At 31.0% G+C, this 16,557-nt stretch overlaps 1 protein-coding gene across 2 annotated transcripts; it reads left to right on the forward strand.

Moving 5' to 3' along the window:
• The first annotated feature begins 2,120 nt into the window (after positions 1-2,120).
• On the forward strand, positions 2,121-16,137 carry LOC111700191 (uncharacterized). 2 transcript variants are annotated; one of them, XM_023471039.1, is made up of 16 exons: positions 2,121-2,156; positions 2,870-2,953; positions 4,252-4,301; positions 4,410-4,485; positions 6,044-6,090; positions 7,437-7,515; positions 7,890-7,969; positions 8,537-8,593; positions 9,976-10,028; positions 12,408-12,484; positions 13,089-13,205; positions 13,341-13,383; positions 13,855-14,037; positions 14,706-14,936; positions 15,413-15,481; positions 15,644-16,137. In XM_023471039.1, exons 1-16 carry the CDS (start codon positions 2,136-2,138, stop codon positions 15,703-15,705), a joined length of 1,329 nt encoding a protein of 442 aa, XP_023326807.1. In that variant the 5' UTR covers positions 2,121-2,135; the 3' UTR covers positions 15,706-16,137. The 2 variants fall into 2 exon arrangements, with proteins under 2 accessions (XP_023326807.1, XP_023326806.1); XM_023471038.1 differs by lacking the exon at positions 12,408-12,484 and adding an exon at positions 12,740-12,816.
• The last annotated feature ends 420 nt before the right edge of the window (positions 16,138-16,557 follow it).

Below are 16,557 nucleotides of genomic sequence, written 5' to 3' on the forward strand. Positions count from 1 at the left end.
TATCTGAGTAGATAACTATCAGAGTATACTATTATCGGAGTAGATAACTATCAGAGTAGACTATTATCTGAGTAGATAACTATCTGAGTAGATAACTATCAGAGTAGACTAATATCTGAGTAGATAACTATCAGAGTAGACTATTATCTGAGTAGATAACTATCTGAGTAGATAACTGTTTCGAGGATTTTTGATAATGAAGACGACATTTTCATATTTTCCAGGAATGTTCGAAAATCCAGCGCCAGCGAATATTATTTAAAAAAATAAAATCAAAAATATTATTAAATATTAACTATATACGAATACTCCGAAAAATAATCAATGACTATTGGTTGTAATATCTGAATGATTTGTTTGAAATTAAATTGTTTATTTTATGATCCCAGTTGAATGTTGCAACTTTCTGAATTTGTATGGACGCTACGTTCTTCAGTTTAAGTCGTTATAACAATTTTCTCCTTATAGACGCACTAATAGATATAAGTAAGATTAGTAGGGATCAAAAGCGATTATTTGTATTTTAAATGATACAAGTTTAAAGTGAAGCTACTCGTTGAACTTTTCTTAAGAACAATGTCAAATACATGTAAAATTGATGAAATGTCGTTTTTCTATTACTTATTTTAATAGGTATCATTTATAGAGTAATAAACAGAAAACTTTGAAATAGGAAGACGACTTTATAGAAATATTTAAGTGTATTTGTTGTTGTTGCAAAGCAAATAGTTTTACTTAGTTTTACTTTAATAAATCCCAAATTAAGTGAAATAGGTCTGTTAACACTGCACAATTTTTGCGTCCAATGCATATTGGAGTCTTTATAAAAGTCATAACTTGAGTCTAAAAGTCGTCTTCCTATTTCAGAGTTTATTGTAGTTTTAAGGTTCTTATAAACAAATCTTTTTTGTAAAGATACCACATGGTTATTTTACTAGAACAAATCAAAATACACTTTTTAACAGTTCAAGGTCGTCTATAATGTCTCATGCATTTTTGGCAACACTGAATAATTTACATATATTTACATACAAAGCCTATAGTGCACTTACCATCTGGTTACATGTTTGTATAAGCATTAAACCAAATAATCATTTTTAAAAGTTAAGAATTTTTTTAAAATTTATATATGTATATACTTCTTTAGGTTTGTATGTATCCAATAAACGTCAAAACTGCAAAATTGCACTATACCCCGTATTTTTAATTTTCATGTATCTTTTTATTAGGACAATATTGAGCATAATAATAAATCCATGCCAGGCCACACTGTTATAAAATATGCAGTATTCATACCAAGATTATGTTTGCTTGATGGAGCACATCTATCAAACTTAATATTTCAGCGTACATATAGCGCTCAACCATAAATAGACTTTATTCAACCACACTCTTTAATTAGCGGTTATTTTAAAGTGGATTGTTTTGTTTTTCTTCGACCAAATTGCGTAATCCTCCCCCCTTTCCTCTCTAAACCCCTTTCCACTTTCCTTCCTTACCCCATCCCCTTTTCCCATTTTCCCTTTCCTAATTTCCCATTTTCCAATTTTCCCCTTTTTCCTTTTTCCCCTTTTCCTTTTTCCTTTTTTCCTTTCTCCCTTCCCCTTTTCCCTTTATCTCTTTCCTCCATCCTTTCCTTTTTTCCTTTTCCTTTCCCTTTCTCTATTCGCTCTTCTCCCTTTTCCCTTTACCCTTCCATCTTTCCCCTTTCTCCTTTCCTATTCCCCTTTACCACGTCCCCCTTCCCCTTCCTCTTTTATCCTTCCCAATTCCCCCTTTTTCCTTCCACCTTCCATCTTCCTCCTTCTCCCGTTTACAATTCAGTCTGTTTTATTGTTTCTTTTTTATATTTTTATTCAACTAAAAAGCAAGATATTACAAATAAGCAATCACAATTTACTATACAGTTTGGACCCGCCTAACCATGGTTGGTTGTTTCGAGTGGTTGGCCCGAATTAATTAACGATACTGAATATAATTGGTTACACATATCAAGATATGTTTTTGGATAGGAAAGGATGATAGATAATATAGAAACAAGATTTAATATAGTAGCTAAATACAGAAATGTCTACATATATATTCCTACATAATTTAAATATGAATAATATATAAGAATGAGGAACTGTGTGGCGATGCTAGTTCTTATCCATCAGGTGGGTTCAATCAATAAAACAATTACCGATCAATCAATCAATTAAATAATTAACTTGTCAACAATCAAATAATTTACCAACAAATCAATCAATCAATTAAACATCAAGCAACTAATCAAGCAAATACTAAAAACATCTAACAACTGATGTATTCAATCAATATATTCAATTAATTTAAACAATTGAGTTTTAAAACATTTTGATCTTAAAACATCTTGAATTTAATCCCACGTGAGATACAGATTGTATGATTAATCTGGTTGATCATTATTTACCATGATATTCCTAAAAACCAAAATAAGCAGCAACAAATCCAGATATGAGGTTTGCAAAATAACCATCTATCTATATATCTATCTACCTATCTATCTATCTATCTATCTATCTATCTATCTTTCTATCTATCTATCTATCTATATATCTTTCTATCTATCTATCTTCCTATATATCTCACTATCTATCTATAAATATATCTATCTAACTATTTTTCTTTCTATCTATCTATCTATCTATCTATCTATCTATCTATCTATCTATCTATTCTTCTATATATCTATCCATCTAAATATCTATTCTTCTATATATCTATCTTTCTATATATCTATCCCTCTATATATCTATTCTTCTATATATCTATCCTTCTATATATCTATTCTTCTATATATCTATCCATCTATATATCTATTATTCTATAAATCTATCCATCTATCTAGGTTGTATCTCTGCCCCCAAATTTTGAAGACCTTGATCTAAGTGTAGATCAGGCCGTGAGTGAAGTTGTCAGCGTAGTCCAACAGGTACAACATTGTACAGGTACACCATTGTACAGCTACAACATTGTACAGGCACAACATTGTACAGGTACAACATTGTACAGGTACAACATTGTACATGTACAACATTATACAGGTGCAACATTGTACATGTACAACATTGTACAGGTACAATATTGTACAGGTACAACATTGTACCGTTACACCATTGTACAGGTACAACATTGTACATGTACAACATTGTACAGGCACAACATTGTACAGGTACAACATTGTACAGGTACAACATTGTACAAGTACAACATTGTACTGTTACACCATTGTACAGGTACAACATTGTACAGTTACAACATTGTACATGTACAACATTGTACAGGCACAACATTGTACATGTACATCATTGTACAGGTACAACATTGTACAGGTACAACATTGTACAGGTACAACATTGTACAGGCACAACATTGTACAGGTACAACATTGTACAGGTACAACATTGTACAGGTACAAAATTGTACTTGTACAAAACTGTACAGGCCTCAGACTCTTATTTTTTGTAACCTGATACTGATACTTCAAACAATAAGACATTATTACTGGTCTGAGGACGCTGTACAGTATATTTTTGTAAGGACGCAATCTAACGCATAATCTAATTCAAATCATAAATATAATCCAGAGCTAGAAACTATTGTGGATATCAAGATCAATGCTTTATTTCCTATTTTTGTTAATCTACAAATTAATTAAACCTTAATTGTTTATCCATTAAAATATAAAAAAATCAACCAATCAGAGTATCATTTGCAGAAACCGAGCAGCCAATGAGAAGCCGAAAAATTTGCGCAAAGCCAGTGCGAGAACTCTTATTGGTTGGAACCCGTAAGGGATATCCAAAAGGAGAAGATTAAGCAGAAAATCAAAAGTGTCCACAGTGGATATCAAGATTAAGTAATTGGGATAAATTGTATGCAACACATCACGTGGATTTAACGGTTCTGTCAATATTTCAGAAAACTGTGACTTTCGGTCACAATTTGACCCCTTTTACATAATTTTATAGCCTTTTCTATCAAATATTTTTTGTTGGCATATACATTTTGAATGAAAAAGTATAAAATAAACAAATCTGTAAGTTTAAAGACTGATGAGTTATAGACGAAAACACGTTTGATTTCAAATAAAAGAAACCGAATGCTTCTCTCTCTGGTTAGTTCGGGGTGACATAAGTTCCCAGCTGAGAAAATAGAGACTTTCAAATTTTTTTTGAAAAATCCGGAATGAAATTCAACAAGTTTAAAACTTTGATAAATATATTTTAGGATCCTCAGAGCAATAATATTCATATAGCTCACAATAATCCTAAAAACAGGTACTTTTTAAAAAATATTAAAACATTTTTTTTCATATTTTTCATTTTTTGAAAAAAATATTAAAAAACTTTTTTCTATTTTTCATTTATTAACTGTTCATTTTTCAGTGATATAACTGTTGAACAGGTTAATCCGTTCAATACGACAGTACACATCAGTTTAAATGTTGGAACAGGATCTAAGGTGAACACTTTTGATTAAAGGGAATGGTTACGGTTTAAAGATTAAGGATGAGGTAGGAAAAGTATTTAAATCCTGGAGATAAATCCTTGAAAATGCAACGTAGACCAAATACTGTACAAACTAGACACACGAAGAAGGTTCTAAATAACTCCCCATAGTCATTAAGAGAAGTTATGATTAAAAAACTTAAATTTTACTTTAGTTTGACGTACTATATATACAACTTGATCTGTGTCAAATATTTTACACTAAAGCTTAGAACATACTGTTCATTTTTCAGTGATATAACTGTTGAACAGGTTAATCCGTTCAATACGACAGTACACATCAGTTTAAATGTTGGAACAGGATCTAAGGTGAAAAATTTTGATTCAAGGGAATGGTTACGGTTTAAAGATTAAGGATGAGGTAGGAAAAGTATTTAAATCGGGTAGATAAATCTTTGAAAATGCAACGTAGACCAAATACTGTACAAACTAGACACACGAAGAAGGTTCTAAATAACTCCCCATAGTCATTAAGAGAAGTTATGATTAAAAAACTTAAATTTTACTTTAGTTTGACGTACTATATATACAACTTGATCTGTGTCAGATATTTTACACTAAAGCTTAGAACAATATTTGTTAAATGTAATCAATAAAGAATATATATCACACCGGCCAATGATTCTATCCATTGAAAAAACTTTTAATTTTAAGCAAATCTCCAATTCCATCAGTGCTGTTTATACCTTTATCTGAGTCAAATATTGCATCTGTTGTTAAAAAGTGTAAATTGTTAAATTTTGACAGTTTTCTTAATTCTCTCTTCAGCTAGAAAAACAAGAATATCTCATTGTATCCTTTGAATTAGACAGATGTTTAGGGTACTGTTGGAAATCGAACATGCCACTCTTAATACGAATAATTGCTTAAAATTACGTTCGGAGTCCCTTTAATATTCAATCTTGTACCATGTAACCTTTTGCTTACAGTCCCTTTAAAATTAAATTTTGTAGCATGTACCTAACCTTCTGCTCTAATCTATCCAAATATTTAGGTTAATGTTAAAATCTTGAACCATGTAACCTTCTGCTCTAATCTATCCAAATATTTAGGTTAATGTTAAAATCATGTAACCATGTAACCTTCTTCTCTAATCTATCCAAATATAATGTTAAAATCTTGAACCATGTAACCTTCTGCTCTAATCTATCCAAATATTTAGGTTAATGTTAAAATCATGTATCATGTAATCTTCTGCTCTAATCTATCCAAATATTTAGGCAATGTTAAAATCTTGAACCATGTAACCTTCTGCTCTAATCTATCCAAATATTTAGGCAATGTTAAAATCTTGTACCATCATGTAACCTTCTTTTCTAATATATCTAAATATTTAGGTTAATGTTAAAATCTTGAACCATGTAACCTTCTGCTTTAATCTATCCAAATATTTAGGTTAATGTTAAAATCATGTACCATGTAATCTTCTGCTCTAATCTATTTAAATATTTAGGTTAATGTTAAAATCTTGAACCATGTAACCTTCTGCTCTAATCTATCCAAATATTTAGGTCAATGTTAAAATGTCTAATGCTAAAAATCTTCAACTTCACATAAGGAAACAAAACAAACATCTTGCATTTTTGCATTTTTGTTCATTTTTTTACTTTTTATTTGTGAGGAAAGAAATCCGTAAATTTTAAAGAAAGTGTTTATATATTTTGGTGATATAGTAGGTACCTTTTTTACTTAGACTTCTAATTATTCAAACATAATTCTTTTAAACAAGCTGTTCTGCCTTCTCATTTGATTGATATTAACACATTTTTAGGAAAATGTTCATTTTTTTATTTGTATATAATCATATGCAAATCAACAGTGAAAGCCACACATCTTCGAAATAAGAAGACGACAATAAGTATCAAATTATGGTTTTGAATATTGACTTTTATTTTTAATAACATCAACCAAACATAAGATGCTTTAATGTCGTTGTCCTATTCAACAGTTTTATAGGTCTCACTGTATATTCCTAATCTAAAATACTATGTTTACGAACCAGAACATTTAGATGAATCAATTCCTAGAATCTGAATTATGGAAACATTTACGCTAAGAAAACTGGATATCACGAAATCTGTCTGAATTTCCTACTTTTTATAAATTTTCATAAATCCAAAAAATGTATTTTTTTCCATCTGCAGAGAAAAAGAGGTAAAAATTACACAATAAAATGAATTATTTTTATAGAAGTTTTTCAGAGTTTAAAGATTTTAAAAACTACATCCAATATCCCGGCCCCCTTCCCCCTCCTTAAATAAAATATTATGAACAACAACCGCCCCCCCCCCCCTCCCTAATGTCCATGTTATCATGATGTAATTATAGGATTTATGTAATTTCTGAATCAAACCATATCAGGGACAATTAAGCTGTGCACAATGTAAGACCATAACCTTTAAAAGAATTATAACTACATCAATAAATACTTTGCGTACAAAACTTGAATGAAAATAAAAATTACATATTTAAATGTATGAGAAATTACTGGTATGAGTTTGTAATCTCGTAGCTCGTAGCTCTTTTTACGCCAAAGTCTGAGAAATTAAAGTTTTTTATATTGTACATTGTACTTTGTACATTGTACATTGTACTTTGTACATTGTGATAATGAAACATATATTCTCAATTATCTCCTGAAGGGACTGTACTTGAAATTTCAAGTAACTCATCAAGCAAAGATGTCAATGCCCGATTTACATGATCGTTTTCCTGAATAGAAAATTTTTAATTTTTAATAATTCTCAATTGCTTCTTTCATACTTGATCAGACGAAGCTGTACTGTTGTAAATTGGGCAGTTTAGGATCATTTAAAGTACTATAAGGACAGGTGGTTAAATTTCTTATTGTTAAAATCTATTTATGGAACATAAAAAATTCAATGTTTGTTTTGTGTTGTAAAGTTTCAATGGAATGGGGAACAGCGAGTGCACCGTAGACCTGGATAAGATTTTCAATTCAACAGTACATCTTTCATTTCAGGTAAAATAGAAGAAATTTAATAAGCTTCGCACCCCTTTCGAGGCATCTCATGCATTTTATAATAACATTTTCAATTTTAAAGTTTTCTCTATTCAAACTCTATACTAATCCATAGTCCATACAAATGTATTTGCAACCTTATGATGTCGTACACTTCTGATATTTCAAACTACAAATATCCATCAAAAAGTTAGCTTTAAAAATTAGAGGAACCGAATTTTATGAATTTGAGCCAGGTCATTGAACTACCTACTGTCGATTTAAATAATCATATGTAGTTCTGCAGTGTGACTTACAAAATATTTTTTTTAAGCTGTTTTGACCATATTTGAGAAAACACAACAAAAAATGTTACCGAAATAGATTTTTTTTAGAACCCAACAAATACTCCAGTCACCCTGAACATGAACGAAGCAGTGCTGTCAAATCTTCATGTCAGCCAAAATATACCAAGGTACGGTATTTTCCCAGCAAACAAAATATACAAGGGTATGGTAATTTCCCAGCAAACAAAATATACCAAGGTATGGTATTTTCCCAGCAAACAAAATATACCAAGGTTTGGTATTTTCCCAGCAAACAAAATATCTCAAGGTATGGAATTTTCTCAGCAAATAAAATATACCAAGGTATTATTAATTTTCCCAGCAAACAACATATACCACGGTATTATTTATTTTCCTAGCAAACAAAATATACTAAGGTTTTATTTATTTTCCGAGCAAACAAAATATATCAAGGTATGGTATTTTCCCAGCAAACAAAATATACCAAGGTATGGTTTAATATTTTCCCATCAAACAAAATATACCAAGGTATGGTATTTCCCCAGCAAACAAAATATCTCAAGGTATGGAATAATATTTTCCCAGCAGACAAAATATACCAAGGTATGATTTTTTCCCAGCAATGGAGAAGGGAGTAAAGTCTAATGTGACAATTCTATATCTCTGTTTCTTAAAATAATAAAGTATTTCAAAATTGTTAATAAAATATTGATTAATGTAATGTATATTCGTAGGAAGAGTCCAATGAAGATTACTATGGAAGAAGCTGAAAATTGCCAGATTCACATCAGGTTCATGTTGAATTATTATTTACTTGGCTGGGATAATATTTTTTCCTGTTTATTGAGTCTTCAATCCTGGAACTGAATTCAGTAAAATGGGAGAATTAGTTGAACTACATACTTATGAAGACTAAGTTGAACCACTTCTTTTGATCTTGAAGTGGCACACAAGAAATTAATTCCAAATTCCAAATTCATATTTAACTTGAACAGATATTCATTGAAGTTGGTCCCTTATTACTTGATCCACTGCAATACTTGACATTTGCCTTTTCATAAAACACTTGTCATTATAATAGTTGTATAATTATGAAAACTGTATTTTGGCAATCGTAATTATGACAAGTATAATTATAGTAAGTTAAATCATAGCAGGTTCTATTATGGCAAGCTTTGTTATGGCAAGTTATGTTATGGGGTTTTATGCCTTATGGCGAGTGTAGGTAATCAGGGCCAGTGTCATATAGCAAATGTTGTTATGTCAAGTATTGTTATGAGAAGTGTTATTATGACAATTGTTTTTATAGCAAGTGTTATTTTGGCAAGTGTCATAATGGCAAGTTCTATTATGACAAGTGTTATGGCAAGTGTAATTTTTACAAGTGCTATTACGTTAAGTATGTTATTATGGCAAGATTTATTATGACAAGTATTATTATGACAAGTGTAATTATTGCAAGTATTATTAGGGCAATTATTATTATGATTAGTGTTATTTTGACAAGTATTATTATGGCAAGTATTATTAATTATGTCAAGCATTATTGTGACAAGTTTATTAAGACAAGTATTATTATAAAAAGTATTTTTATGGCAAGTGTAATTATGGCAAGTGTTATCGTGACAATCGTTTTTATGGCAAGTGTTATTGTGGCAATTTTTTTATGTCAAGTGTAATTATGTTAAGTATTGGTATGACAAGTGTTTTTATGGCAATTGGTAGTATGTCAAATGTTATTATGACAAGTCTTGTATCATTATGACAGGTGTTATTATGGCAAGCATTATTATGACAAGTATTATTATGGCAAGTGTTATTATGACAACTTGACAAGTATTATTATGACAAGTGTTATTATGGCAAGTGTTATTATGGCAAGTGTTATTATACCAATTGGAATTATCTCAAGTATTATTATGCCAAGTATTATAAGGACAAGTATTATTAGGACAAGTGTTATTATGGCAAGTGTAATTGCGGGAAGTGTTATTATGGCAAGTGTTATCATGGGAAGCGTTATTATTGCAAGTGTTATTATGAAAAGTGCTTTTATGGCAAGTGTCATAATGTAACATGTATCAAGGAAAATAAAACTAAAATATGATAAAATTTGTATTACTCTTATTTAAGTTTTAAAGAAGAAAAAATCCAAGTGAATGTTTTGTTTCAGTCAAGCAGTCCCTATGTCTAGTCCTCTAACTTGGCAACTAACCGGGGATCCAGGTATATAAACTTTATACTCTAAGTTAGGAAATCACAAAAATCACTTATTTGGCAGCAAAGCTATTTTTTGATATCTTAATTTACAATAATCTAACAAGATTTAATTATGTCCAGAACTCAAAACTTTTGATAAATGAGTGCTTATCTATAATGCTTAATCTAGATAGCCAGGCTCAGGCCTGTACAAAATTCTGGTTGTAAAGCAATGAGACGGGTGTCCTAATGTGAATGCTCATTAAGACACCCGTCTCATTGCTTTATGTTTCAGCAACCTGCGACTTTCGATCACTGCAATTTGACTTATCAAACATGAATTTTTCACATTTGTTTCACTTTTTTGACAGCAGAAGCGTTTTAATGCAAAATTATTATAACAGCTCTGTAAGATTAAAAAACTCTTGAAATGAAGACCAAAAGCCATTGAATTCAAATTTAAGAATCCAAATGTATTTCGCCCTATAGTTAGTCCAGGATATTCTGAAACAAAAATAAATTTTGAAACTTTTATAAATAGCGAACATTTTTGGACAGAAAACTAAATAGTGATTATAGTAATTATTATAATAAAACAAACTAAATTCTTAAATCTACCCGGTGGCTGGTGGTTACATCTCATCTTACTAAATGTAAATGTCAACTTTTATTCACGCTTCAAACTCTACAAATATTACTNATTTGTATGATTTTCACTCAAAGCTTTTTCTGTGGGTTTATTAAACTTGTTTAGATTGAAGGCTCAGAGAAATAAACGTTCGGAACCTTACTATCTTCCTTTTTATTATGAAGAGCGTGGAGAGAAGGGAGTCTTACGATCCAATCCTGAGAAATACCACACGGTACATATATTAGGACTTTAGGGAAATCGCTAAGTAGCGAAACAAATGGTTTCACTGTATGAAATTTTCCAAGCTTTCAAAACTATGTTTACATATGCATTTATTAATATTTGCAATAAAATGGAATAAAACGATCGTTACAAAACGTGGTCGTTTTATTTTGCAAATATCTTCAGTCAGGGTCAAACTTTCACATACAAATTTTTTGTTTAGAATATTACAGTTAAACCCTAAATAAGCCATACATCGAAAGAATTCATCAAATGTCGTAATCTTCACTTTCTGATAATGGAATGTTGCAGATATTTTGTTTTTTAATTAAATGATTATAATGTAACTCTTTAAAACTGTTCCCGCATATTTATGGCTTTTTGCTTATTTTCCCAAATACTAAGATTTACGTAAAATTGAAAAATTGTCAAGACGACATTTGATAAATTCTTTCAATGTATGGCTCATTAGGGTTTAAATGTAGAAAAACATTGCTGTTCGTACACTATGCCAAGTTTTGACCTTGAAAGGAATAAAGACAAAAAACTATCGAAAAAGGCCTTTTTTCATACCATTCCATAACTTTTAAAGATTCAGTTGATTATTCAGAATACTTGACATTTGAAAATTACGTTAATATTTCATAAAATTATCATGAATATCCTGTATTACTACAAATTTTCAAAAATTCTGTATATCATTATATGTGAAACAAAATTCCTTTTTTGAGTGCCATAGTGCAGTGCTTGGCAACACTGTAAAATCAACATATTTGGTGCTTAGATAGACAATAATAGTCAACGAGGTTATAGTGTACAGGGTGATGGTGTACGCTAATCCTTTACTGATTGTAAAGTCCTTGTGTTTCACTTCCAAAGGTCAATCTGTATATTACAGTACTCGGGGCTGATTTCTGAAAATATTTAAATGGAGAATTTGTTTTCCATGTAACTATTAAAATCCACTGCTCATTTATCGTATGCAAGATTCCATTTTCACAAGAAGACGTACTTTTACAGAGTCTTTTACAGAGCAATATTTCATCGTTAATATACTGTTCTGAAAATTCTAAGTAAAATTCAAGATACAAAACCTCCCCATACACTTGTACTCCGAAAGTGTACTGCATATTTGATATTTGTACTGTATAAATAGGCCATAATCTCTTAACATCCTTTATTAGTATAAACTATCCGAAGTGTACACTCAGGCCAATACACACAGAGAGGTAGCTAAGATCCAGCCCCCCTGATAATAGTTCTCTTTTTTCAGCGGTTCTCACATACTGGGCAAATATGGTTCGTTTCTTTTTCACAATATCCGACTATTTGACTAGACTAAATTAGAGGTGTTAAAAAAACGAGGGCATTAAATTCATTTGAAGGGTAATGTTGTCAATCAGAGGGTCACTTGAAATAAATTTTAACAGTTCCTTTATAATAAATTCTTTTCAAATAGTTCAGAAATGTCCAAAACTGATTTCTTCAAAGAAGTCAAATGATGTTACAATTTTTAGGAAACATTTTAATGATTTCCTCTTTTCCATTTTTAGAAAAGAACCAGATTGTGGTTGCTCAGAATGCTGCGGACGATCTCTCACCTTTGGACTGTACACCAGAATGTCCACAGGTTTTTTTGTACTTATTTAATATATCTATTCGCTCGCTTTCTATGGATTTTTGTTTGGTGTAGTCGAGCGTTTGTCAAGGATTCAGAATGTCGTCTTGAAAATAGAGGGTCACTTGAAATAAATTTTAACAGTTCCTTTATAATAAATTCTTTTCAAATAGTTCAGAAATGTCCAAAACTGATTTCTTCAAAAATATCAAATGATGTTACAATTTTTAGGAAACATTTTAATGATTTCCTCTTTTCCATTTTTAGAAAAGAACCAGATTGTGGTTGCTCAGAATGCAGCGGACGATCTCTCACCTTTGGACTGTACACCAGAATGTCCACAGGTTTTTTTGTACTTATTTAATATATCTATTCGCTCGCTTTCTATGGATTTTTGTTTGGTGTAGTCGAGCGTTTGTCAAGGATTCAGAATGTCGTCTTGAAAATAATTGACTTTAAAAGCATGACATTTGATATGATGAACATATTAGTGTTTTTGTAATCATTTTTGTTTTTATCTTTTAATTTAAAATATTTTTTCGCATCTTTTTTATACAATGGCCTGAGTTTATATCAATACAATAAAATCTCTACTATAATTTCTATTATTACGCAGGAGGAGTATGTTTATGATTACCAGTATGCCGGATCCGCTCATAATGACGCACAAGATGACGCAGAAACTGACGCAATTGATGTAGAAATCCCAGAGAATGATCCTGTTCTAAATCAGGTTAATGTCAAAAAAACATTTTAATAAATTCTGATTTCAAGTTTAGAATACATAAGTTTCAAATTTTAATGATTTTCTTTTTCTCTAAATGAAAAGTTTTTTTTTTAATAAATGGATGGAATTACCGTTTTCTAGATTGATGAAAGGATCATCATCGAAGACTATCAAGAGATCACAGGAAGTTTAGAATGTTTGATTTTACAACTATCTATATACAGTGATAACCAGAAAACTCTGGAATAGACAGACGACTTTTAGACTCAAGACATGACACAGTAATTGTTCAGTGAAAGAAGACCCATTTCAATTAATTAGTGATTTAATACCTTTCTAGTAAAGCTATTTGCTTTGTAACAACATTAAATGCCCTTCAGTATTGCACTAATGTCGTCTTCCTGCTCCACAGTTTTTTGGTTATCACTGTACAGGGTTTCTCACAAAGGATGTGACTTCATAATACAAATAGTTGCTAGTTTTATGAAACTTAAAAGACTGTTAGAAAAACGTCTTAGTGAATTTCATTGAAGTCGCAACAATTTTTTTACCATGTGATTAATGTTAGCATAGCAACAATTATGATCAAATTGTCTTGAAACTTGAAGTCATATGTCAACTAATCTTATATTAAAAACATTGTATGAAATTAAAGGCTTTAACAACAATGCAGCAAAAGAAGTTATTGAAGAAGAAGACTTCTCGGATAATCCCTCTGAATATGAGGAATATGTAGTTGAAGAAGATGTAGCTGAAGAGCTACTTCCAGCTCCTGTTCAAGGTCTGAATGCTATTATTGATCTAGCCCAAGATCTTGATGAAGTAGCACCAGGCGTAGGTAAGCAAAAAATATCAAATAAATTGAACATCATGGAACTTCTAGGAAATCATGATTATGGGACAGTGAGACCCATAAAACAGAAGACATTTAAGAAATCTTATTTGCATTCAATGTTGTCAGTGAGCTAATATTATACCAGAAAAGTGAAAATAGTGAAATGAGTCTGTATTATATATACACCGCACAATTGTTGTCTTATATATCTTCCACGGACTATTTTCCATGGACTTTTTAAAATCAAAACTTGAGTTTAACACTCGTCTTCATATTCAAGTTTTCAAGTTTCAACAATGTTATGGGTCTCTCTTACTTATGTTTTTAGCAGCCATGTGATGTGCTTGAGAACTGTGGTTTAGAAATTCCAGAGAAGTTATAGAGAATTTGTCCTTTTTCAGAGAAATTCTCGAGAATGGGTTGTTTTACAATTTCTTGATAATTGTCTCAAGATTTTCTTAAGAATAATTTTCAAGAATTTGCAGGGACTTTTCTGCTTTTGTTTACAGGGATTACTTTTATCTTAATTACTTCATCTGACACAGTTACTAAGGACCAAATTAATGTTTCTCCATTAGAAGATGTTGTTGTAGATCGAAATGCTGTTTATCCTATAAAAGATGTTATTGAAGATCAAAATGCTGCTGCTCCACTAAAAAATGTTGTTGTAGATCAGAATACTGATGCTCCATTTGAAGATGTTGCTGTAGATCAAAATGATGTTGTTCCAGTAGATGATGCTGATGTAGATCAGAATGCTGTTGCTCCTGTAGATGATGTTGTTGTAGATCAGAATGACGTTGCTCCATTAGAAGATGCTGTTGAAGATCAAAATGCTGTTGCTCCGGTGGATGATTCTGTTTCCAATATCAATTACTCTGCTGAAGACAATGAAATTCCAGGTATATTGTTTCGGTGTACACTTTTTCGAACATTTGTCAAGGTTCGACTTCGCGCAATTCGCGAATTATGTAAACGTTTGCGCGGTATGGCGACATTTAGTTAGTTGCACAAATAAAAGAATCAGAAAGCTATATTTAAGAAGAGTAATAAATTCCGTTTTTATTTGAGTTATCTCGATTAATATTAAAACACAAGAACAGTAGTAATAAACCATTGTTTTGAAAACCCTTAAAGTCGTGAAATAAAATTTGACCTTTGTTTTGCTACATTTAATAATCAATGTTATTTTCTTAGACATAAATACATCAGGGCTAAGTTTTTTTTTTCATCTTCTGTTTACATTTTTAGATATACAACGTTTAAACCAGCGTAAAATGACTAAGAAATTAGCCTAAAATTTTGACAAATAAAATTATGAGCGATGATAATGATGACGTACTAAAATTTAAAAACCAAAAATTATTAATTTGTACAGAAACCGGTTCTGAAGTTCTCGTGCAATGCCCTGGAGGAGATTTAGAGTCTTGTGTTGATGTATGTCCAGGTATTTAAAACTGAATCAAACATCAAAAAGAAGACCAAAAAAACCAGGATGATAGACAATTTTACCATATTTATAATTTAAAAACTAAGAAACATTGGACAACAATTTCATCTGTTGTAAAAACTTTGAATATTTAATTTTCATCCATTTTCATTCTTTCAGGAACCTACGGACCTCGTGTGTTTGGAGCTTGTGTCTCAAGCTGCGGAAAAAGATGCCCTTAATAAATTCCTTAAAAGATCTTTTTATAGATTCTTTGATAGATTCTGCAATCTTTTCCGATCATGTTATCTCTCTTTCTCTGATATGTGATCCCCTTTTTTTTGCCTGTGATCTTTTTCCTGGCATACAGGGTTATCCACAATTCACAAAGGATGAGACTTAGGAGACGATTGTACGGAAGTTGACCTGTCTGTGTCCTTATATTTACGGTTTTCTGCAACTGTCAACTTTTTCTTTCTATGCAAAATTATTAAATAAGCCTTTAAAAACCTATATTCAAGGCCGATAACATAATTTATAATAGGGATTGTCTTGTGTTCGATCTAGGTCGTCTTTACTATCATATCCTTTGTGGATAACCCTGTATGATCCCGCTTTTCCTGGCATGTAATCACTGTGAATTGAGACATCTGATTAAATCTTCTTCATTATTATCAAGACTCATTCATTTTGGTAGAGATCCTCTTTATTTTGGCCAAAACCCTTTTATTTTGGCCAAAACCCTTTTATTTTGGCCAAAAGCCTTTTATTTTGGCCAAAACCCTTTTATTTTGGCCAAAAACCCATTATTTCTTACCATCTAGTATAAATTGTCCCCCATCCAAACATCAAACGTACACCACACAAAGGAACTGAGTTCTTGTCACAAACTCTGATTTTCTAACTCCTATATCTTTGCAATCCAATGTCGTAGACCTTAGATATTTCAAACTAGGAAATGTGTTATACATAAATTAATCTAAGTTTGAAATATTAAAATTTTACACCATCAGGTTGTAAAGAAATAGGGATTCAAAAATTTGAGGTTGTGGCAAAAACTCAATTCCTTTCATTAGAAGGGGAGGATTTTGTTG

Source organism: Eurytemora carolleeae, unplaced genomic scaffold (assembly GCF_000591075.1).
Source record: "Eurytemora carolleeae unplaced genomic scaffold, Eaff_2.0 scaffold378, whole genome shotgun sequence".
Taxonomy (NCBI): Eukaryota; Metazoa; Arthropoda; class Copepoda; order Calanoida; family Temoridae; genus Eurytemora; species Eurytemora carolleeae.

What these genes read in the sequence shown, in the direction of transcription:
- LOC111700191 (XM_023471039.1), top strand. Translation starts at nt 2,136, where the DNA reads ATGCTAGTTCTTATCCATCAG. An exon ending in AATCTTCAACTTCACATAAG is followed by an intron (nt 6,091 to 7,436) that starts GAAACAAAACAA and finishes TGTGTTGTAAAG; the next exon opens with TTTCAATGGAATGGGGAACA. An exon ending in AATTGCCAGATTCACATCAG is followed by an intron (nt 8,594 to 9,975) that starts GTTCATGTTGAA and finishes GTTTTGTTTCAG; the next exon opens with TCAAGCAGTCCCTATGTCTA.